Source organism: Sorex fumeus, unplaced genomic scaffold (genome assembly GCF_029834395.1).
Source record: "Sorex fumeus unplaced genomic scaffold, SorFum_2.1 ptg000135l, whole genome shotgun sequence".
Lineage (NCBI taxonomy): Eukaryota > Metazoa > Chordata > Mammalia > Eulipotyphla > Soricidae > Sorex > Sorex fumeus.
The window spans coordinates 243090-265869 of NW_026606192.1; the positions used below are offsets into that span (position 1 = coordinate 243090).

The 22780-nt window shown below is 53.8% G+C and overlaps 1 protein-coding gene across 1 annotated transcript in view; it reads left to right on the forward strand.

Annotated features, from left to right (window-relative positions):
- The window catches only part of HMCN1 (hemicentin 1), a 355305-nt gene that overhangs the window by 173162 nt on the left and 159363 nt on the right, over positions 1–22780 (forward strand). Inside the window, exons 17-25 of the mRNA XM_056106608.1 lie at positions 1547–1642; positions 3461–3588; positions 5335–5479; positions 11355–11467; positions 12016–12172; positions 13811–13958; positions 16117–16244; positions 18431–18703; positions 21331–21426. Of these exons, the coding sequence (XP_055962583.1) occupies positions 1547–1642; positions 3461–3588; positions 5335–5479; positions 11355–11467; positions 12016–12172; positions 13811–13958; positions 16117–16244; positions 18431–18703; positions 21331–21426 (1284 nt within the window). The remainder of the gene's footprint in view (positions 1–1546; positions 1643–3460; positions 3589–5334; positions 5480–11354; positions 11468–12015; positions 12173–13810; positions 13959–16116; positions 16245–18430; positions 18704–21330; positions 21427–22780) is intronic.

The following is a 22780-nucleotide window of genomic DNA, read 5'->3' on the forward strand; positions in this document are numbered from 1 at the left end:
TTGTTAACAACATTGGAAATGCATTACTGAGTTAGCTTCCAAATGTAAATTAAGCGGTCCAGTCAGACATACCGAAGTGCCCTCCTCGAGGTCGCACCGCAGTTTATAAGTCCCTGAGTGAAATGGCCCCTCCAGGGAAGTGCCTGTTAGAGCCTCCTTGGCTGATGTGTCAGCTGGCAAGGCCCCAGGGCGGGACAGGGGGGAAACAGTGTTCCCAGGTAGATGACAGGAAAAGGTGCCAAGAGGCTTAGTAAGAAAAGCTCCTCCTTCTCCCGGTAGAGGAGAGGGAGTTAGAGCAACTCCGGGGGCCGGGGACACAGAGATATGGAAAGTCACCCCCGAAGAGGTGGAAGGAAGCTCAGAGGGCCAAGCAGGGCCCGCAGGTGTCGCTCGCCCAAAGGGCTCAGCTGTCTGCACTCAGGAATTACTCCTGGTGGGTGCTTGGGGGACCCTATGTGGTGCTAGGGATGGAGCCCAGGTTGGGTGCACGCAAAGCAAACATCCTCCCCCACTGTCCTGTTGCTCCAGTTCACCTTTGTCTGATTCTGACCCGCCCCAGTAAGCCTTGGTGAGCTGGGACGGTCACCGATGGCAGGCCGCAGCTCCATGGCCGAGTGCCAGCCACTGTGTATAAAGTTGCATCTCTATCCAATCATTTGTCGATGAGCTCTTAGGTGAATTCCAGCTCTTGGCCATTTCTTGGTTTTGTTTGGGGGCCACACCCAGCAGTGCTCAGGAATCACTCCTGGCGGGGCTCAGGGGACCCTATGGGGTGCCGCGGTTCGAACCCAGGTTCACCGCATGCAAGGCCAGTGGCCTCCCCACTGTACGGTCCCTCTGGCCATTTTCAGTAACTGTTCAGGATTGCAGGACTGTCAACAAATTCGCCGCGATGGTTCCTTCAGGCTCTCGTCTGCCTGTTGATGGAGACATTCTCTGCAAACCCACCTCTTCCTCCGCTCGGTGCTACCACACATCTGTCCTCCCGTTGTTCATCGATTTGCTCGAGCGGGCCCAGTAACATCTCCATTGTGAGACTTGTTGTTACTGTGTTTGGCATATCGAATACGTCATGGGGAGCTTGCCAGGCTCTGCCGTGCGGGCGAGATCCTCTCGGTAGCTTGCAGGGCTCTCTGAGAGGGGCAGAGGAATCGAACCTGGCTCGGCCAGGCTGACTGTGTGCAAGGCAAACGCCTACCGCTGTGCTATCGCTCCAGCCACACGCATCATTCCTGGAAACTCCTCAGCGGTCTCACTGCATTTCCACCGAGGGCAGCGGGGGCCTATCCTGTCATGGGAGGTCTCACTGTAGTTCCACCGTGGGCATTGGGGAACTCTTCTGTCACGGGTCTCACTGCAGTTCCACTGAGGTCAGTGAGGGCCTGTCCTGTCATGGGAGGTCTCCCTGCAGTTCCACTGGGGGCAGTGGGGCCTTTCCTGTCAGGGGTGCATGTGTTGTTGTGTCCACTGAGGTTGGTCTGGGCTTGGCCTGCAGGGAAAGCCTTCACCAATGCCGTGGAATGAATTACCCTCCTCTTTCTTCTAGACTTATGGGCAAGTGATAAAGGAACATACGTTTGCGAAGCTGAGAACCAGTTTGGAAAGATCCAGGCCCAGGCAACGGTCACAGTGACCGGGCTAGGTAAGATCCGTTAAGCAGAGAGACACTGACTATCATCTCGGAAATCGTGATTCTAGGGCACCATCTTTGGCTCCTCCCATGGTAAGAAAAAAACGGTGAATATCTGCTAACCTGACACAGAAAAAAAATCAAAGGGGCTTAGAGAGGGAGATCCTATGCCCTAAGTAAGAACATACACACTTGAGTTAGACAATTTTCCACTCTATTTTTTGTTTCTGTTGTTGTTTGGAGTAACACCCGACAATGCTCAGGGGTTACTCCCGGCTCTGCACTCAGGACTCACTCCTGGCAGTGCTCAGAGGACCCTATGGGATGCCAGGGATCGAACTCAGGTTGACCAAGTCGAAGGCAAACACCCTCCCCACTGTACTATAGCTCCAACCCCTGCAATTTTTTGTGTTTTTTGGGGGGGGGGGTTTAGGGAGGTTACCACTGGACCACACCCAGTGGTTCTCAAGGGTTACTCCTCACTCTGCATTCAGGGGTCACTCCTGCTGGAGCTCAGGGAATCATATGGGGTGCCGGGGACCAAATCTGGGTCGGCCACCTGCAAGGCAAACACCACAGCCCCTTGTGCTGTCTCTCCAGACCCTGCCATTCTTTCTTGATCGCCTTTTCCACACTGATCATTTTAATCCAAGCCGCATGTTGGGGTTTCTGTCATCAAGGAAGAATCCGAGATGGTGACCCAGTGGGAAAACATTTGCCTCAGTATCTTCCATCGACGAGTCTCCTGCCACCCACCCACGTGCTCATTTGCTCACGTGCCGACTTCATTTTCCGAGCCTTTCCTGGGCGCTCTGGTTGGGCGGCAGTACCGCCTTGTTTCAACGATGGCAGCTCTTCAGCCTGCCATTCAGAGATCCCTCCTGATCTCCTCCACAGAGAGTTTCCTTCCCGCCCTTCCCAGATGGCCTTGTCAGGTCAGCTCTCTAGGGGATCTTGCTTTGGCTTCCACTCACTGGGGGCTGGTTTCTACAAATGACCTTCTTTTATTATTATTTTTTTAATGAATTATTTTTAATGAATTTTTAAAGTGAGGTACAGTTACAGACTTACAAACTTTCATGCTTATGTTTCAGTCATACAGTGATCCGAGTACCCATCCCTCCACCAGTGCCCATTCTCCACCACCAATGTTTCCAGTATCCCTCCCACCCGACCCCCCATTCCCCCCTCCCCCTGCCTCTGTGGCAGACACATTTCCTTTTACTCTCTCCCTCCCTCCCTCCCTCCCTCCCTCCCTCCCTCTCTCTCGCTCTCTGTCTCTCTCTCCCCTCCTCTCTCCCTCCCTCTTTCTCTCTCCTTTTGGGTGTTATAGTTTGCAACACAGGTATTAAGTGGCCATCATGTTTGCTCTGTAGTCTACTTTCAGCACGCATCTCCCATCCCGAGTGGACCCTCCAAGCATCCTTTACTTGGCGGTCCCTTCTCTATCCCAGCTGCCTTACAGATGACCTTCTTGCCATCTCGGCACCCCACGTCTGTGTCTGTCTGAGCTGCTCGGTCCCATCTCTTTTTACTGCTTCTCTTCCAAGTTTTCTTCCTTCATGCCTCACGTTCTTCAGACGAATATTTCCAGAAAACTGCGCCCAGGGGCCTCCTTTGCTGTTGATGCCTGAGCTGCATTCCCTCTGTCCACGTCACACAGGCTTGTGTGGGCAGGACCGAACTCCGGCAGACTCGGCTTCACTTGCTCCCCTTTGCAGACGACCCGTTTCCTTGCCTCTCCCTCTGCAGTGGCAGTCAGCTCCGCTCTGCTGATATTTTCAAACGCGCTCCCCTCTCACCCCTCATACTGCTGTTCTCCCGACACAGTTCCGCCTCTGATTGGAATCAGCCCTTCGCAGGCCAGTGTTGTCGAGGGGCAGCAGCTGACCCTGCCCTGTGCCTTGCTTGCCGGGAACCCTCTCCCCACGCGTCGGTGGACTAAGAACTCAGCCACGGTGAGGACAGCCTCCAGCCCCGCTCTCTGTGCCTCCTCTGGAGGGAAATGCAGTGTCCTGGTCACTGTAATAGTTGTCTTCCAACATCAGCATGATAAATAGATGAAAAAAAAGTCTTGGAAGTCTCTCTCCAGTAGTTCTGGGCTTTTTGTCGTTCTGTTATGTTGGAGGCAGTGAGCCGGAGTTGTGGCCAGTGCCGTCATTTTCATTCTTTTCAACTCAGTTCAATGAATAAACTCTTGTCAGGAAATGAAGAAAACATTAGCAGACATTCTGTTATTTTCATAACGTCCAAATCTTTCTATATTCCTTGCGGGGCAACATGAAATGTTCAGGATTTCAAAGTCTTCCATTTTGCCCATCACCTTTATTAAATCCAAACACTCTTTTATCATGAACTATTTAAAGATATGGTTCGTTTTTGTCATGGTGATTCAGTATATAACTTTTTTTTGGCACTGCTCAGGAGTCACTCCCGGTGGTGCCTGTGGGACCATGTGGTTTTCAGGGAGAAAACCAGGGTTCCCACACGTGGTTGATGCACTCTAGCCCTTGGTGCCATTTCTCCGGGCCCCACGTCTAACTCTTGCTTTATGAAAGGGGACGAAAAATTTTTACAGTTCTACAAGATTTCTTTTTCCCTATAAACTTGCTTTGGCCAATACATTTCCGTCTGCTCAGAAAACTTTTCCTCGCATTTTCCAGAATCATTAGAGTCCCTCCCTTGTGGAAGTAACCGGTTAGAAGTGAATTCAGTGGTATGGAATAATAGGGACGAATATTCCAGTTTGCACAAAAGCCTGAGGAACTCTGGTCGCAGGCATAAGTGTCTTTAAAACAGCATTCCATTTGAGTACTTGGAGGCCCCTGGGGACCTGGTGTCCTCTCGGTGACTTTTGGCCACTGGGCTTGCTTTTCAATGCGAGAGCTTGAGAAGGGGGGGCTTGCTTGGGCCCCGAAGTGCTGGACAACACAGGGCCACCCCAGGCGTTGGCAGAAATAAGCTGCCTTCAAGGCCAGCACCAGAGCCCACATCCCTCTCCCCTGGCTGCACTGTCCCCACTTCCCTGACACCTGTCCCGTGGCCTCCCTCGGCCTCCGTTACTTGCATCAGTCACCGAGAGGTGTGGGGATTAACATGGTGACTTTCTCAGCTTGAACGGGTACCTCGGTGCTGGGACAAATGCACTGAAGTTTTCGCCAGGGAGAACAGAGCTTGACAAAGAACAAAGCATGCCCCGAGAGAGAAAGCCTGGGCAAATGTGGGTCTTGAACCCAAACAAACCAGAGACGTGTGAAATCTCTGTTCCAGAGTCTCTCCTCCAGAATGCATTGGGACGCTGAGGCGGCTCTGTGGGCGTGGGGAGGCTGGTAGGAGAGTATCCAGTCAGTACTTCTCAGAGTAATATTGATTGCTCCTTTTTGTTGATTTATTTTTGATTCTGGGGCCACGCCCAGCGATGCTCAGGCCTGATCCTTGGCTCTGTGTTCAGGGATCACTCTTGGCAGTGCTGGGGGACCATATGGGGTACCCGGGTTGGCGCATGCCAGGCAAGTGCCTTCCCTGATGTGCTGTCTCTCTGGCCCTGTTATTATTATTATTATTTTTTGCTTAAGGATGTTATAATATCTTATTGCTTTATAGGATATTGAATCTCTTAGTTGGGGGAGAATAGTCGCCAAGTCATTTGGCGACCCAGGTGGGGACACCGTTATGTCAACTCACGATGATCTCGTTTCTCGCAGTTGGTCCAGAATCCATACATCAGCATCCGCAGTGATGGGAGTCTGCATATAGAGCGAGCCCGCCTCCAGGACGGTGGCACTTACACCTGTGTGGCCAGTAACGTGGTGGGCACCAGTAACCGGACCACCAGGGTGGACGTGCATGGTGAGAGACTCGGCCTTGCCTTCCGTGTAGATGGGGGCGCCACACGGGTTCAGATCTCCCCCTTCGGGGCTCTGCCCTCTGCGCAGGAGAAGGGCTGCTGCTCTGAGTTGCCCTTCTTTACCAGGCTTGTTTGTGGGATATGATGGACCCTCTGGTACTTACTGGACATTGTGCAGACCATTTCCCTGTGTCCACGACAAGGTGCCCTCAGGACCCAAAGTGTTGACTGGGGCCTCTTCATGCATAAGAGAACTCAGTTCTCAGAGTATTTGTTTAAAGATACGTTTGTTTCAGTTGGATTAAGAATTTTTATTTGTATTATTTTATGTGATAGGCGGGGATACTCACCACTATACTAACGGGCTGGAGTGATAGCACAGCGGTAGGGCATTTGCCTTGCATGCAGCCAACATGGACGACCCGAGTTCGATTCCTCCGCCCCCTCAGAGAGCCCAGCAAGCTACCGAGAGTATCTCGCCCGCACGGCAGAGCCTGGCAAGCTCCCCGTGACGTACTCGATATGCCAAACACAGTAACAAGTCTCACGATGGAGACGTTACTGGGCCCGCTCGAGCAAATCGATGAACAACGGGAGGACTGTGACAGTGATTATTTAATGTATTTATTGGGGGGGGGGCATGCCTGGCTGTGTTCAGGGCTTACTCTTGGATCTGTCTTTAAGGATTATTCTTGGTGGGCTTGAGGACCATCTGGGATGCCAAAGATTGAACTTGGATCAACTACATGCAAGGAAAGTGCCCTTGCGGTACTATCTCTGTGGCCCTGGGTTAGGAATTTTAAAAGAATAATTTGATTCTAGTTTAGGTCACTAGTTTTCAATAGTGTTCATGTTTGTGGCATGTTGCTGTACAAAGTGACCGCACCCCATGCCCCTATAGTACCCAAGACCCCACACCTCTGACCCTGTCTGCTTGGGCACCATCTCTTTTCTCTCCAGCACCCATGCCCCAGGAATTGCCACCATCCAGTACGGTCCGCCCCTTGCTTTGTGTCTCTAGACTACGGATGGATGAGCTCATCGTGTATTTATTTGTCCTTGTCCTTCGGACTTATCTTGCTTAACATGAGACTACCCAGTTCCATCCACATGGTGGCTAAAGGCACGATTTCATTCAAGACACATTTTCCTGCTGCAGGCTGAGTGGGTCCTCCTGTCTGATTCGTCTTTCCTTTCTGGCTTGTGCGGGAAGCCAAGAGAATGGGCCATTTGTGTGTTCACTAGAAGCATCTGGACATCTCCAGAGGCCGCCTCCGGCGCTCCCCCACGGCTCCTTTGCACATTCAGTGACTTAAAGGTCACAAAGAAGAAAACCCAGAAGCCACTTCTTTTTCCATTCGTGACTAACAGTTACCACACTTCAGAGTTCTCAGTAAATCAGGGACAGCTTGGGAGTTTCAGATATTTGTCTTAACGGCTTTTGTTTGTTTCTTTTGAAAAGTTTGTGCGTGGTTTTTACTTTTTAAGTGTATTTAAAGAGAAAATTGCTCTTTTTACAGAGATCCTACGGAAGAAGAAAGTAGTCCAGAACATTTATTTTTAGTCCTTAATTCAGGACTTCTTTTCAATTTTCAGGCCATAAATTAGAGAATCCAGTAGCTTCCAAATTTTCCTTGCTTTGTTGAAAATTCTCATGGATGCAGGCCATGTTTTGAAATGTCTGGTTTTCTCTGTAAATAACCTTTTCCATCTTCTTTCAGTATTTTTTTTCAGTGAGAGTGGCCTTCCCACCAGGATAGTTGGATTCTTCACCAACATCACATGAGATTTCTTGAATGTTACAAGAATCTTAAGAGATATTAAAGTCACATCCGTGGGTTCATAGTCTGAGAACAAAGTGTGTTATGCCGGATTGGACATAGTGGGGCTTCAGTCAGTAATGCATTGGACTATGCAGGGAATTGAACGCTGTTGAGTTGGATTGTTTTACTTGATAAGAAGACCAGTCCAGATTTTTCCTGAAGATATGTATGAACGGGTCGAAGAGGAAAATAAGCGATCGTATAGCAGGTAGAGCTGTACTTGCCTTGCATATGGTCGTCCTTGGTTCTGACCCCGGCACTCTATATGGTCTCCCGAGCCTGCCAGGAGTGATCCCTGAGCACCACCAGATGTGGTCCTTCCCACAAAAAAAAAAATTAACAAAGAGTTGAAGGTAGAAATGCCTCTGAAGTATTTCCCCTTGACTTCTAGACTATTGTGTCGAGAATATTGTGTTGAGGATGATTCTGTCACAAATTCTCACTTGCGTGCACAAAACTCAACCACGTCTGCCACCCTATTCTTTCTTTCCCCAGAATAGGGGGATTTCTCAGAAACAAAGACAAAAGAGAGTTTGGGAAATGCAGAATCCTGGGGAATAGACCTTTTCTTCTCTGGCACAAAGATGCCAACTCTCAGTTTCTTTGTTTTTTGTTTTGTTTTGCGTTTTGGGTCACCCCCGGCATTGCACAGGGATTACTCCTGGCTCGTGCACTCAGGAATTACTCCTGGAGGTGCTTGGGGGACCATATGGGATGCTGGGAATTGAATCCGGGTTGGCCGCGTGCAGGGCAAACGCCCTACCACTGTGCTATCACTCCAGTCCCTCAGCTTCTTCCCTGGAGAGTTTGCCTTGGCTAGACTGTCAGAGACATCTGGTCTCCCAGTTGGATCCTGTAGTGTGCTTGCGCTTAACTTACTCTTCCTGTCTGCAGACCTCAGGCTTGCGGGTGGCTTTTCACAGTGGAAAATGATCAGGAGATGTCCTGAGTTGTCTGTCAGCTCAGAGCCAGGAAAGCCAAGTCTGTCATGGTGGACTTGATCCAATGCAAAACTGGTCCTCTCGGAAAGCCAAATGGTTGGTACACTGCCTGTCACCCTTCTTTGTCCGATCTGCCCATTTAGTCAGTGAGGTGGTCAAACAAGTTCCCGGAGTTGTTTGCTGTGATGTCAACAAGCAACCTCTGCTTGGATGGGGCACCACAGACTCGTGTGTGTTTATCAGGACACCGTCTTCATGCATAGGAATCTTCAAAAAAAATTTCAAGCTCTTCATCAAATGAATGCAAGCACAAGGTAGATGAAAAGGATGCCCCACTCCATAAGGCCTGGCTCCCCCGCTCCAAACCCCATCTCTGTACCCATCCGTGCATCTGCTCGCAGGGCTGTTCCCTGCCTTTGCCTTTTTGCTGTGAAGCTGTCAGACTCAATATGTGTTTTGCGGAACGGCTTAAGTTCCAGGTTGCCACAAAATGACATCAGGGTTGAACGCTGCCTCGTTCACGATGATTCTGGAAATTGAATTTCTCACTTGCGTGAGCGGCTGGACATCCTTGCCCAGTGCAGGGTCCTGGCTGCCAGTGCTTTAAGAAGAAATGATCTAAAGATTAAGTTCAGCTCAAGGAAAATATAAGTGTGGGGCAGACCTCATCTCGGCCCACCAAAGAGGTTTTCTGTTTTCACTCTGAGTATCTGGTGGGTGTCTTCTGGTGAACTCATACTTCAGGGAGCTGTGAGGTTCCTAGAGACTTTACATGGTCACACTAGAGTCCCAGGGGGAGGGGCCCTTGCCTGGTCTGTTGTTCAGTTTCATTGTACTCACCACGCTGTTCAGCACTTCCACGGGGCCAGTGAGTGTCAACTTTGTCATCTTTGAGGACATTGAGTGTGGTTTCTGGTGTCCTTGTGAGGGTTCAGTGAGATGGGCCCAGTGCAGAGGAGAAATATCCTTCCTTTCCTTTTGGCACTTGCCCTCACAATGCTGATTCTTTCGTGGCTTTCTAAAGTCCAGAGGTCTGTTATTTTTCACAAGGAATAGTGAAATAGTGGGAAATTTGTGTTATCCCTGTGTCACTCATTCCAAGCTATGCTGCCAGCATCCTCGTGAGAAGAAATCCTCATTTCTAATTAAGGTTGAAGTCTCGTTCAGTGGTTCTGGGGTGTAGAGACTAGGTGGTTCATAGTTTGTTTTTGTTTGTTTGGTCACACCCAGCGATGCACAGGAATCCTGGCTCTGCACTCAGGAATTACTCCTGGGGGTGCTCGGGGGACCCTATGGGATGCTGGGAATTGAACCCGGCATGCAAGGCGAACACCCTACCCGCTGTGCTATCGCTCCAGCCCTGTGGTTCATTGTTGCACTGCCCATTTCCGTGGCTGTGGGCAGCCTGATGGAGAATGTGCAATGAGAGAGAGTGGGAGTGGTGCGCCAGTTAGGATTTCATTCTATCTTGATTTTCTTCAACCCCCTTTTATTTTTAATTTAAATGTAGGAGTGCTGCGATTTATTCAGCCATTGATTAAGCTGATTGAATTGGGCATGAACTCCACATTACTTTTTTTTTTTTTTAACAAAACACCGTGAGATACAGTTATGAAGCTTTCATGGTCGAGATTCAGCCGTACAATGATCAAACACCCATCCCTTCACCAGTGCACACTTTCTGCCACCAGTGTCCCCAGTATATCCGCCCCCCCATCCCAGTTCTCACCCTGCCCCCATGGCAAGCAATTTCCCCAATTCTCTCTCTCTCTCTCCTTTTGGGTATTGTGTTTTGCTTGAATTTTCCCACCACCATTCAAGTCGGCCTGCCGGGGGGGGGGGGGTGCTAGATCATTTATTGTACCTTGCTCATTTTGAGTATCAGTCACACACAATCACAACCATCCTGTTATTCGTCGATTGCCTCGAGCAGGCCCCAGTAACGTCTCCTTCGTCTTAGCCCTGAGATTTTTTTAAAAAGTGCCATATTCAAGGTTCTTTCAGAGTTAGGAGAATGAGACCCATCACTGTTACTGGTATTTGGCATATTGGGGACGCCACGGGGAGTTTGCCAGACTCTGCCGTGTGGGCAGGTGACATTCGGTAGCCTGCCAGGTTGTCCAAAGTAGGAATGAGATGATAAGATGTCGCGTGGCCGCATGCTGGGTTTTATAGTCTCAGGGTCTTGGCCGTTGATGGGATTACACGGTGCCAGGGGGCCAGTTGGTGGGTGTGACCCCCGCCTACTGGAATTTGGAGGATCTGGGTGGAGGATGCTCAGCCCCGATTCGAGTAGGCTTGGAGATCTCAGCCCCAGGTATCACGAGTATCATTGTAGATGGTTGGGTCCCAGAGTTATTTCTGTAGGGCACCAATCCATTTTGGGATTCAATTGCACGTCTCTGGGGCAGGGCTGTTGGTGCCCTAAGATGGCACGCAGAGGCTCAGTTGTGGGTGTGACAGGCTGACGAGCAGGTGATTAATTCCTGGAGCCCATACACCTCTGCCTTGCTTGTGGAAGCTCTTAGTTGTTTGAATGACAAATGGAGTAGGCGAAGAGACTGCACCTGCTCCATCTGGGGTGCCCCAATTGAAACTGGCTCGGTCTAGGGCCTGGGGAGATCTTTGGCTTGGTGGTATCTTCTGGGACTCGGTGCTGTGTCTCTAGAGGAGGGCTCTTGGTGCGCTAAGATGGTGCCCAGAGGCACACTGTGGGTGTGAGAGCCAGGAAGATGGGTGGGCGGGGCGCCGAAGAGGGACGACCCATTGCCTGTGCCGCCATGCGGCATGGAGATTTGGTCCTGGACCCTGCATACCTGGGCCTTGCTTATGGAAGCTCTAGGTCGCTGGGATTCCACCTGGAGTAGGCTCAGCGTCCTCTTATTTTTAGTCGCAAAGTTATTGGGCACAATTAGCTTCCGGTGTCACCTGCTAGTCACCGGACGGTTCACTGCGGAGCTTCCTTTGTTTGGAACGATCCTTCCAAGCACACTTCCCAGTGCACTATGGACCAGGGCAGGTTTGACCTTCAGCAGACACTGAAGTGTGGACATCACAGGCCCACAGGTGTGGGGCTGAACGGCCGGTTCTGAGTCTTGCTTTGGCTTTTGCAGTGGTTCCCACCATCCAGCACGGACAGCAGGTCCTGAGCACCATCGAAGGTGTCCCGGTCACCCTGCACTGCAAAGCCAGTGGGATCCCCCAACCATCCATCACCTGGTCCAAGGTCGGTGTGGCCGCCAGGGTGGGGCCGACTCCCGGGCCTTAGAACTGTAAGATAAGCAGGGGCAAGGGCGAGAGCACAGTCGGGAAGGCGGTTCCCTTGCATGTGGCCAGCCTGGGTTCGGCATCCCCTAGGGTCCCCCAAGCACCGCCAGGAATGATCCCTGAGTGCAGAGCCGGGAGTCAGCCCTGAGCATCGCTGGGTGGGACCCAAAAAGCAAAACAATAGCTCCCCCCCCCCAAAAAATATAACCAGGATTGCATAAGGAGAGGCTGGGGGCAGCACGGGGTGGGCACTCAGGCTGACTCGGTCCGGCCTGGCTTTGGCGGGCTCAGCCCTGGAGGCTTCGGGCCCAGCGGGGTGCGGCGCCGTCTCCCGTGGGCCCCTGCCTGTCCATCTGTCCATTTGTCTGTCCATCGGGGCAACCCGGGGTGGCCTCCTTCACCTCCTGGGGCTCCCGGGCAGAACCTCCCGCTGGGCCCAGGTTGCTGGGGGCTGCGTGGGGTCAGCCTGGCTGCGACCTCTGTCCCCAGCGCTGTCCGTGTCCTCAGGGGGGGCAGTCCGTGCCCGGCGACGGCCACTTCCTGGTGGGCACAGACGGCGGCCTGCACGTGGCGGAGCCCCGCGGCGAGGACGGCGGCGAGTACACGTGCACGGCCAGCAACGCGGCCGGCCAGGCGCGGCGCAAGGTGCAGCTCACCGTGTACGGTGCGTGCCGCGACCCACGACCCGCGACCCCCGACCCCTGACACGGAAGAGAACGCGCGAGGGCGCGTGCGGGGCTCCACCTCGCCCCTCTAACCCGGAAGGGAACTCGCTCCGTTGGGGGGGGGTGTCTCTACCCTCTGCTCTACCCAGTTAACCTTTCCCCTCTGACCCGGAAGGGGAATCTCTTCGGCTCCGCCAACCTTTCCCCCGGAAGTGAAACTCTCCCTAGCTACGTTCCCTTTCCCTGCCGATCGTGAAGGGGCGCTTCCTGCGCAGCTGTGCTGACCTCTCCCCTCTGACATGGTCGACCTTTCTCCTCTGACCCGGAAGGGGAACTTTTGGCCCCGCTGAGATTTCCTCTCCTCTTCGAGCCGGAAGGGAACTTTCTCGACCGCTGAACCTACTCTGCGCCACTAGTCAACCTTTCCCGCTGACCCGGAAGGGAACGTGCTTCGCTGGGCGGCCTTCACCTCTAACCCGGAAGGGAACTCCCTCGCCTAGGCAACCTTTTCCCCCCGCAGCCCAGAGGGGAACTTGGTTCTACTCAAGTCAAGCTTTCTCCTCCTCTGACCCGGAAGGGGAACTCTTCTCTACTAGGCAATCTTTGCTCTCTGACCCGGAAGGGGAACTTGCTCCACCAGCCCCCCCTCTGACCCGGAAGGGAACTTTCTGTACCACTAAACCTACTCTGTTCCACTAGTTACCTCCCGACCTCTGACCCGGAAGGGGAACTCTCTGCACCTATGTGCCTGCCTCTGCCCTCTGACCCGAAGAGGAACTCTTCACTAGGCAATCTTTGCCCTCTGACCCGGAAGGGGAACTTGCTCCACTAAACCCCCCCTTTGACCCAGAAGGGAGCTTCCTGTACCACTGAACCTACTCTGTTCCACTAGTTTCCCCCCCTCTGACCCGGAAGGGGAACTTGCTCCACTAGCCTGACTCCTCTGACCCGTAAGGGAACTTTTTATACCACTGAACCTCCTCAGTTTCACTAGTCGCCCTCTCCCGTCTGACCTGGAAGGGGACGCTCCTCCCGCCCCCCTCTCAGGGGACGCTCCTCAGGGGACTCCTCTGAGGGGGTTCTCCTGAGGGGGCTTCCCCTGAGGGGGCTCTCCCGAGGGGCCTCCCCTGAGGGGGTTCTCACGAGGGGGCCTTTCCTGAGGGGGCTCCCCTGAGGGGATTTTCCCGAGGGGGTTCTCCCGAGGGGCCTCCCCTGAGGGGGCTCTCCTGACGGGCCTTTCCTGAGGGGGCTCCCCTGAGGGGGTTCTCCTGAGGGGGTTCTCCCGAGGGGCCTCTCCTGAGGGGGTTCTCCCGAGGGGCCTCCCCTGAGGGGGTTCTCCTGAGGGGCCTCTCCTGAGGGGGTTCTCCTGAGGGGGTTCTCCCGAGGGGCCTCCCCTGAGGGGCTTCCCCCGAGGGGCCTCCCCTAAGGGGGCTCTCCTGAGAGGGCCTCTCCTGAGGGGCCTTTTCTGAGGGGGCTCCCCTGAGGACTCCCCTGAAGGGGTTCTCCCAAGGGGCCTCCCCTGAGGGGGTTCTCCCAAGGGGCCTCCCCTGAGAGGCCTCCCCTGAGGGGGCTCTCCTGAGGGGCCTCTCCTGAGGCAGCTCCCCTGAGGCGGCCCCGTCACGCGCGTGTCCCTGCAGTGCGGCCCCGGATCGCGTCGCCGGCGCCCCCGGAGCTGTCGGTGTTGGCCGGCGCAGAGGTGACGCTGCCGTGCGAGGCGACGAGCCTGCCCCCACCCGTGGTCTCCTGGGCGCGCGACCGCCGCCTCATCTCGCCCTTCTCGCCCAGGTGGGTGCGGCTCGTGTCCCCTGGGGGGGGGCTCTCGGGGGGGGGGGGGCTGAGGCGCCTGAGGCGGCCACGGAGGGACGGACGCGCCGGAGTGGGTGGGCGCTGGTCAGGGGCTGAGACTGACCACAGAGTGTGGGGCGGAGGGTGGGTCAGAGAGAGAGAAGGGGACCGGGGTGACAATGGTCGCTGGGAAGGGTCACGGGGACAAGAGCTGAGGGGTCAGGTATGTTCTTGATAACCTTCTAGTATCAATATTGGAAACGACAATACCCAAAAGGAGAGAGACAGAGAGAGAGACAGAGAGACAGAGAGACAGAGAGACAGAGAGAGACAGAGAGACAGGAGAGACAGAGGGAAAGAGACAGAGAGGGAGGGAAAGACAGATAGAGGGAGAGGGAGAAGGAGCGAGAGGGAGAAAGAGAGGGAGAGATAGAGGGAGACAGGGAGAGATAGAGGGAGAGACAGGGAGAGACAGAGGGAAAGGAGACAGAAGGAGGGAGAGAGACGGACAGAGATGGAGAGGGAGAAGGAGAGAGAGGGAGAGGGGAGAGGGAGAGAGAGAGACAGAGGAAGAGAGGAAAAAGAGACAGAGAGAAGGAGGGAGAGAGAGAGAGGGACAGAGATAGAGGGAGAGGGAGTGGGAGGAGAAGCGCCTGCCATGGAGGCTGATGGGAGGTGACTGAGGACCCTAGTGCTGGGGAATCTGCCCTGGTGGAGGGACGGGTGCTGGACACTGTAGGTCTGACACCCGACCATGGACAGCTCTGTCAGGGTCTACCTCATGGTGATTCAATAAAAAGTTTAAAAAACCAAATCCAGAAAAAAAAAAACCCAAAACCAAGGCGTTGTGAATCACAGTGGGAAAAATATTGGGGGTGACCCCATCATTTCTGGATGTGAACTCATGTATATACTAGACGTGTACATGCCCAATCAGCTAAACTGGTTTTTTTTTAATTAGTGAAACACCATGAGGTACGGTTATAGACTTACAAATTTTTGTGCTTGGGTTCCAGTCATACAATGATCAAGTACCCATCCCTCCACCAGCGCCCATCCTCCACCACCACGGGTCCCAGCATCCCTCCCACCCCCCAACCCCCCCCATCCTACCCTGCCTCTGTGGCAGGGCATTCCCCCTTGTTCTCTCTCTCTTCTTTTGGGTCCTGTGTTTTGCGAGAGAGGCATTGAGTGGCCATCATGTTCGGTCTAGAGTCTACTTTCAGCATGCATCTCTCATCCTGGGAAGATCCTCCCAACACCCTTTACTTGGTGCTCCCTTCTCTGTCTGAGCTCCCTTTTCCCCTAGCATGTGTGGCTGACCTCCAAGCCATGGAGCAAAATTCCTGGTACTAATCTCGGCTATTCTTGGGTATCAATCTCCTATTTTGTTACTTTATGTCCCCCAGATGAATGCAATCTTTCTATGTCTCTCCCTCTCTTTCGGACTCATTTCGCTTAGCATACTTTCCATGTAGTACCACTTGTATGTAAATTTCATGACTTTGTCTTTTCTAACAGCTACATAGTACTCCATCGTGTAAATGTACCAGAGTTTCTTTAACCAGTCATCTGTTCTCAGCCACTCAGGTTTTTTCCAGATTCTAAAGCTGAACTTTGTTTTTGGAAATAAAGTTTTGTAGAGGAGTAAATTTTCACCATTTCCAGGTGTGGCCCCCAAGCTCTCACCCCCAAACAAGAAGCAAACAAATCAGCCATGCAGGGTTTGAGATACATATGCATAGTTGGAAATGCATAGTGACTGTTTTTAGCTGCAGTTTGGGGGTGCAGAGATGCAACAGGCCATAACAATAAAAGTGAGTCCATGGGCGGGAATGATGGCATAGCGGGGAGGGCGTTGGCCTTGCACACGGCCGACCCGGGTTCGATCCCCGGCATCCCATAGGGTCCCCCGAGCACCGCCAGGAGTGATCCCCGAGTGCAAAACCAGGGATCAGCCCTGAGCATCGCCAAGTGGGACCCCCAAAAGCAAAGAAAAAAGTGATACGTGTTTGTAATCCCCTCACCCAGTGGAAATTCCCATATCCAGGTGTGAAGGGGAGACAGGAGGGGCTTTCTGAGCGGCCACACCAGCCTCTGTGGGGCAGTCCCAGCCCGTCGTGTTCCCTCTCCTGGGGTCACTCTGGTGTTCTTCCAGACACACCTTCCTGCCGTCTGGATCCCTGAAGCTCACTGACGCCCGGGTCTCCGACGCTGGCCTGTATGTCTGTGTGGCCACAAATATCGCTGGAAACGTGACCCAGTCTGTGAAATTAAGTGTCCATGGTGAGTTTTTTTATTTTTGGTGGGTTTAGGGGGGTGGTAAAGCCTGAGGACCCACAGCCTGTTCAAGCAGTCTTGGGGGGGGGTCAGTGGTGGATGGAGTGTGTGGGACCGAGGCGGCAGCTCTGCCCAGTTCCTCCCTGTGATGAGGTGACCCCAGGACCTTGAGGACCACATCTGCGGTGACCCCAGGACTATGACCCACTTTGAGGGGTTGCAGTGCCTGGTTCGAACTCGGATCCTAACACATACGATGCGTGACCCCTATGAGCCCTAACCACTGAGCTCTCCGCTCCCCTCCTCCCTCCCTGCCCACTCGAGGTGAGTTTTGAATGAAGATGATGGTCGCTTCCAGACCAGCCACATCCCCTGCCACATTCCCTGCCACCTCCCGCATCGAGGGTCATTGCAGACCAGTTTTATTTTCTTCCCCACCGTGTTTACTCTGCACGGTTTTCTCCGGCATTTCTGAACCATCTTGTCCCCTCCCACTCACGTGTGCAGTGATGCATTTTGGAAGCTCAGTTTGACTGTAGTGTGTGTGTGTGTGTGTGTGTGTGTGTGTGTGTGTGTATGTGTGGCGGGGGCGGGCGGGGAGTTGTCAGTAGAACAGCAGGAAATAACGTGGTTCAGCCGCTGATTCTTCCATGGTCGTGACTGTGGGGTTCCCGGCAAGTCCAGGCCAGTCCGTGGAACCGAATATTCCGTTTTTACTTCCAAAGCTCAGTAACTGCAAACCGGATTTCTGGGGCTTTGGGATCGTCTCTTTAGCAAGTGTCCAGCTTCCCTCAGTTTACAGGATGTGGGTCTAATTATCCCTCTGTCTGTCCTTACTGGGACTCTGTAAGCCTGACACTGCGGGTCAGAGTCTCGACACCAGAGAGCCGGTACTTGGCGTCACACGCAGGTCACCTTCTAGTTGTGCCTTCGTGCCGAAGAACATTCCCTAGCACTGGGTGGGGCTCTGAACCTCTCATCTGACTTCTCGAGGCTTGCTCCTCTGATCACGATCACTCTTGGGGGTCGTTATCTCCAAAATTCTCCACTTAGAAAAAAATAGAGGAATTGGGCTTTTTTTAGGAGGTGAGATTCATGCATTCTGTTGATGCCCTTGGATTCATGGTGGTTCTGGTGTTTGCTGTGTCCCCAGTCATACGGGCCCAAGTTTGGATAAATGAGCTTGCGTAGATTTTGAAAGGAAGTCAGGCCAAAGGAAGTTAGTCTCTGTGTTAATTTTTGCTTAATCTCTGATACTCGCAAAGGGTTCTAGGAGAAGCTTTACTTTTTCTTTTTCTTTATTTTTGGGTCACACCCGGCGATGCTCAGGGGTTCCTCCTGGTTCATGCACTCAGGAATCACTCCTGGCGGTGCTTGGGGGACCCTATGGAATGCTGGGGATCGAACCCTGGTCGGCCATGTGCTAGGCAAACTCCCTCCCCGCTGTGCTATTATTGCTCCAGCCCCAGGAGAAGCTTTTCTTAACCATTTGGCTAAACCTTCCTCAACAAAAACTCTTGAGTAAGAGTCTTTGGAGACAAATGTCTTCTGTTGTACTCTTTAATATCCCGAAGATTAAAAAAAAATACTAGAAATGATCTAGGTTGTCTGTCCAGAGAGCTTACAACCTTAACATTATCAACCAAATTAAACCTAACGTTTGCACAGCGGTAGGGTGTTTGCCTTGCACGCAGCCAACATTGCCGACCCGAGTTCGATTCCTCCGCCCCTCTTGGAGAGCCTGGCAAGCTACCGAGAGTATCTCGCCTGCACAGCAGAGCCTGGCAAGCTACCCATGTTGTATTCGAGATGCAAACACAGTCACAACAAAGTCTCCAATGGAGACGTTACTGGGCCCGCTCGAGAAAATCAATGAACAACGGGAGGACAGTGACAGTGACAGTTTATAAGTGCCAGTATGAGAAGTTGGAAGCTTCATTACTCCTCCTGGTCCCGTCAAGGCTCTGATCGGAGAGTTATTTTTCCGATTATCAGGGATAACAACAAGTCTCATGATGGAGATGTTACTGGGCCCCCTCGGGGAAATGGCCCTCCTGAAACTTGCCAAGCCAGTGACACATTGGTGGTCCAAGCCCAGAGCCGAATCCTGGGAGCCTCCCACTTTCCCCTGGCTGCCAGGAGGGCGTGTCTGCAGACGGCCCACTGACCCTGGGCCCTGTGTTTCCTTTCAGTCCCTCCGAAGATTCAGCCTGGCCCCAAGCACCTCAAGGTGCCCGTGGGTCAGAGCGTGGAGCTCCCGTGCCAGGCCCAGGGCTCGCCCCGACCCGAGCTCACCTGGCAGAAGGATGGCCGCGCCCTGCAGGAGTCCGGACCGCGGGGGGTCCTCACCCCCGAAGGCTCCCTGCGCATTCCCCAGACCCTTCTCTCCGACACGGGCGTCTACACCTGCGTGGCCACGAACGTGGCGGGCAGAGAGGAAGCGGAAATCACACTCCATATCCAAGGTGACGGAGGGCCACGGGGCATGGAGAGGGCGGTGGGGGGGGACGGGGTCTGGGGCCCACTCGGTGAACTGAACAAGGAGAACGTTCCAGAAAGAGCAGAGGCGCAGCTCACCCCCGCCTTCGTGTTTGCTATTGGAAAGGGTACGAGAGTCGGGCTGGCAGCGTGTCTGCAGGAATGCCCACCCCCGCCTCACCTTTCTGACGGGGGAGAAGTCGGGGCTGGATAGAGCCGGAGCAGGGAGCCCCCTCATGCTGCCAATTACGCTCGGGTCCAGCCCTCCCTGTTCTGCCTCAATAGTGTTTCTGCTCTGGGGTTCAAAGATCAGTATGTATTTCTGCAAGAATATTGGTACTTATCGATGTCCTCAATATCAAGAATATCCGTACTTCTTGATCAACTTCCTGCCAACTCTTGACAGCAGGTGCAGAGACAGAGACTGTTTGAATGTGAGACTCGGGTCATCAGTGTGAGAAATGCCCCCTGGGAAAGTGACCAGCAGCGAGCAGTGACCGGGGGGCCCCTCACAGTCACCCCTGGTGATGCCTTATGGTGCGGGAGATCAATTTCAGGACCTAGCTCTGCCTGAGTCTTGAGCTAGCTCGTGACCCCCGGAACTCTGAGACACAAGACCGGACCCTGCTGGGGAGCTGGTCTAGCCTCCCGGTCAGACTTGACCAAGGGCTTGTGTTCGGGGTTGCGTCTGTCAAGGGGGCCCACCCTTACAGCGGGTCGTGGTCAAATAATCGAAATAGTCGAAGCTGCGAGTTCTTTTCCTGGAAGGGCAGTTGGAGACGCTTCCCTAGGTGGAAGACACTGTCTCAGAGGTGAAGGAGGAGGAGGAGGAAGAGGAGGAGAATATCGGTCTTTGTGAGGTGGGGTGTGCGAGGGAGAGCTTTCTAGAAGGATAGGTCCAGAGGATGAATCAGTGAATGGCCACAGGCTACGTCAGTTGCATTGCTGATAGAGGGCGAGTCGGCGCGTGCTGGAGCTGAACACACGATCAGGGGCCAGATTATCTAAGACCTAAACATGTAGATGAAGGAGGGTAGAACTAAGTGCAAGGAAACGACTTAACCGTGCTGATGGGATGCCTCAAAACTGAGGAGTCCTTCCTTTTGGGCGGGGGAGGGCCACACTTAGTGGTGCTCAGGGCTTACTCCTGGCTTTGTGCTCTGGAGTCACTCCTGGCAGGGCTCCGGGGTAGAGGCAAGAATCGAACCCAGGCTGGCCACATGCTGGGCAGATGGACCGTCCCCACTGTCCTGTCTCTCTGGCCAAGCCTGGAGAGAATCTTAAAGATCCCCAGACTGGGGTTTTAACGGATCTTTCTGCCGTGAAAAGCTGGGGTACGAGTGACGTTTGTGGTCATGCAGTGAAAGATGATGGCGAGGAGGAGGAGGGTGGTGCCTTGGAGTCCAGAGCGGAGACTGTGACTGGGTGTGGGGAGGGGAAGTGGAGGGAGCTGGGACCCCCAGTTTCTTTTTTCCTTACTTGGCTTTTGGGCTACATCCAGCAGTGTTTGGGTCTTAACTATATATTTTTTTTTCTTTTTGGGCCGCACCTGGCGATGCTCAGGGCTGACTCCTGGCTCTGCACTCAGGAATCACTCCTGGCAGTGCTCGGGAGTTGGGCTGGCAGTGCGATACTTATCGATGTCACCCTATGGGATGCTGGGAATCGAACCCGGGTCAGCCACGTGCAAGGCAAGCGCCTTTCTCGCTGTGCTCTCTCTCTGGCCCCAGACTTTCGAATTTTTTTCCTGAAATGATTGGATTGAGAGGCTCCTGGGAGCGCGATGGGAGGGTCTGAGAACAGGCGAGAATCGGGTCCACGGGGAGTGCGTGTGAAGGTCCCAAGCAGGAAGCCACTTCGGGCCATGCCTGTGTTCTCTGATGTTCTGAGGAGATTTGGATTTGGAGGAGTCACCTCTAGACTCACAGAACATTCCGAGGGGTCTACAAACGAGGACTCCAAAGGGAAACGTGTTTCAGGAGAAGACCCCAATATGAAGTCCCATGAAACCCCTCGGGTGAGAGCGAGTGAGGGTTGAATTAGTAACAGTGGCCATTGGACTGAGGAACTACAGAGGTGAGGCCAGGTGGGGTGATGGGGGGGAGGAGGAGAGAGATGCAGAATCCCTGAGGCACAGCCTGGAAGACACGGCAGGGAAGAGTGAATTCTCTGGGCCCGAGTGACAGTATAGCAGGGAGGGCATTTGCCTGGCATGCAGTCAACCTAGTGCAGAGCCAGGAGTCAGCCCTGAGCATCGCTGGGTGTGACCCCCCCCCAAAAAAAAGAATGAATTCGCTGGGCCAGAGCAATAGCACGGCGGGGAGGGCGCTTGCCTTGCACGTGGCCGACCCGGGTTCAATCCCGGGCATCCCATCCCTTAAGCACTGCCAGGAGTGAGTCCTGAGTACAGAGGCAGGGATAAGCCCTGAGCACCAACCGAGTGTGCTCCCCTCCCCCGAAAAAAGAACTTGCAGGGGAACTTGGGGGTCCAGATTCTTGGGCCACCTCGAGGTGGGAACGCCTGCAGGTAGGGGTAGGAGGAGACTCCGGAGACGGAGCTGGTGATCCGGGTGGGTGCCGCGGCTGCCCCAGGAACGCCTTTGTCTCCCCACAGAACCCCCGACGCTGGGAGAATTGGACCCTCCCTACAACACCCCGTTCCAGGAGAGAGTGGCCAACCAGCGCATAGCGTTCCCGTGTCCTGTGACAGGTGCGTGGTTGGGGGCGCGCCCAGGTGGGCCCCCTTGAATGTGACTCCAGCAGCGGCCTGGTGCCCACAGCTGGGCAGGTGTGGCCCATGGGGGGACCTCGTGCCTTTGCATTTCAGCCGTTTTGGTCTCTCTGTGAGACCAGCAGGCTCTGTCTCGGCTCCATTTCTGTTCTTGCCATCGGATCCTTGGTTTCTTTATCTGCTGCTTGTCCCTTTGGCAAGTTTCTCCTTTCGAACCCCACCCGGACGCTCCTTGGATCCGTCCACGTGCGTCTCGCTCCGCAGGGAACTCGGTCCCTTTGTCATCCGTCTCTGGAAAGGACTTAGCTGACACCCTCCTCCCCACATTGGTGCTCCACCCACTCGAAGGCCAGGGTGTTGTAACTTGGAGCCTGGAGGAGTCTCAGGCTTTGTCCCTTTGTCCCTGAGTTTCTGGATTTTTCTCCCGCCTGCTTCTGGCAGGGGATGCTCTGAGGGGCCGGGGGATGTTGTGCCTTTCCATTCCTTTTTACCCATAGGTACCTAGGATCAATCAATCAGTGACACGGATTCAACTAGGGTGGCACAGTATTTCTTTTTAAATTATTTTATATTTATTTTTGCTTTTTGGGTCCCACCCGGCGATGCTCAGGGCTGACTCCTGGCTCTGCACTCAGGGGTCACTCCTGGCGGTGCTCGGGGGAACCTATGGGATGCCGGGGATCGAACCCGGGTTGGTCGTATACGCAAGGCAAACACTCTATACTCACTGCACCATTGCTCTGGCCCCTAATTTATTTTTTAATCGGATCACAGTGAGACACACAGTTACAAAGATGTTCATGATCGGGTCTCGGTCACACAATGTTCCAACACCCGTCCCTTCACCAGTGCTCATTTCCCAGCACCAATGTTCCCAGTTTCCCTCCCACCATCTTGCCTCGATGGCAGGCCTGGAGTCCCCTAGGGCCTGCACCTGTGGCCAGCTTGTCTTCTGGGCAAGAGGGCTAAGTCTCTTGATGTTTTGCAGCAGCATGAAGAGGAAAATCCGTTGAATGCACCTTTTGGGTCGGAATGTGTCACCGCTGCTTCTGAGGCAGGCACATTTGTCGCTCCTTCCTTTCCTGCTGTGGTTCTCCCTCTCGTGTGAGAGTCTCAAGGCCCTGAGCTGTTCATTTAGCCACTTTTGTGGACTCTGCCCTGGTCTCTGGGGGCCTGAGAAGCATCTGACAGTGACTTGCGTGTCGCTACAGACATGAATGAGGGGCTGGAGCGATAGCACAGCGGGTAGGGCGTTTGCCTTGCACGCAGCCAATATGGCCGACCTGGGTTCGATTCCCAGCATCCCATAGGGTCCCCCGAGCACCGCCAGGAG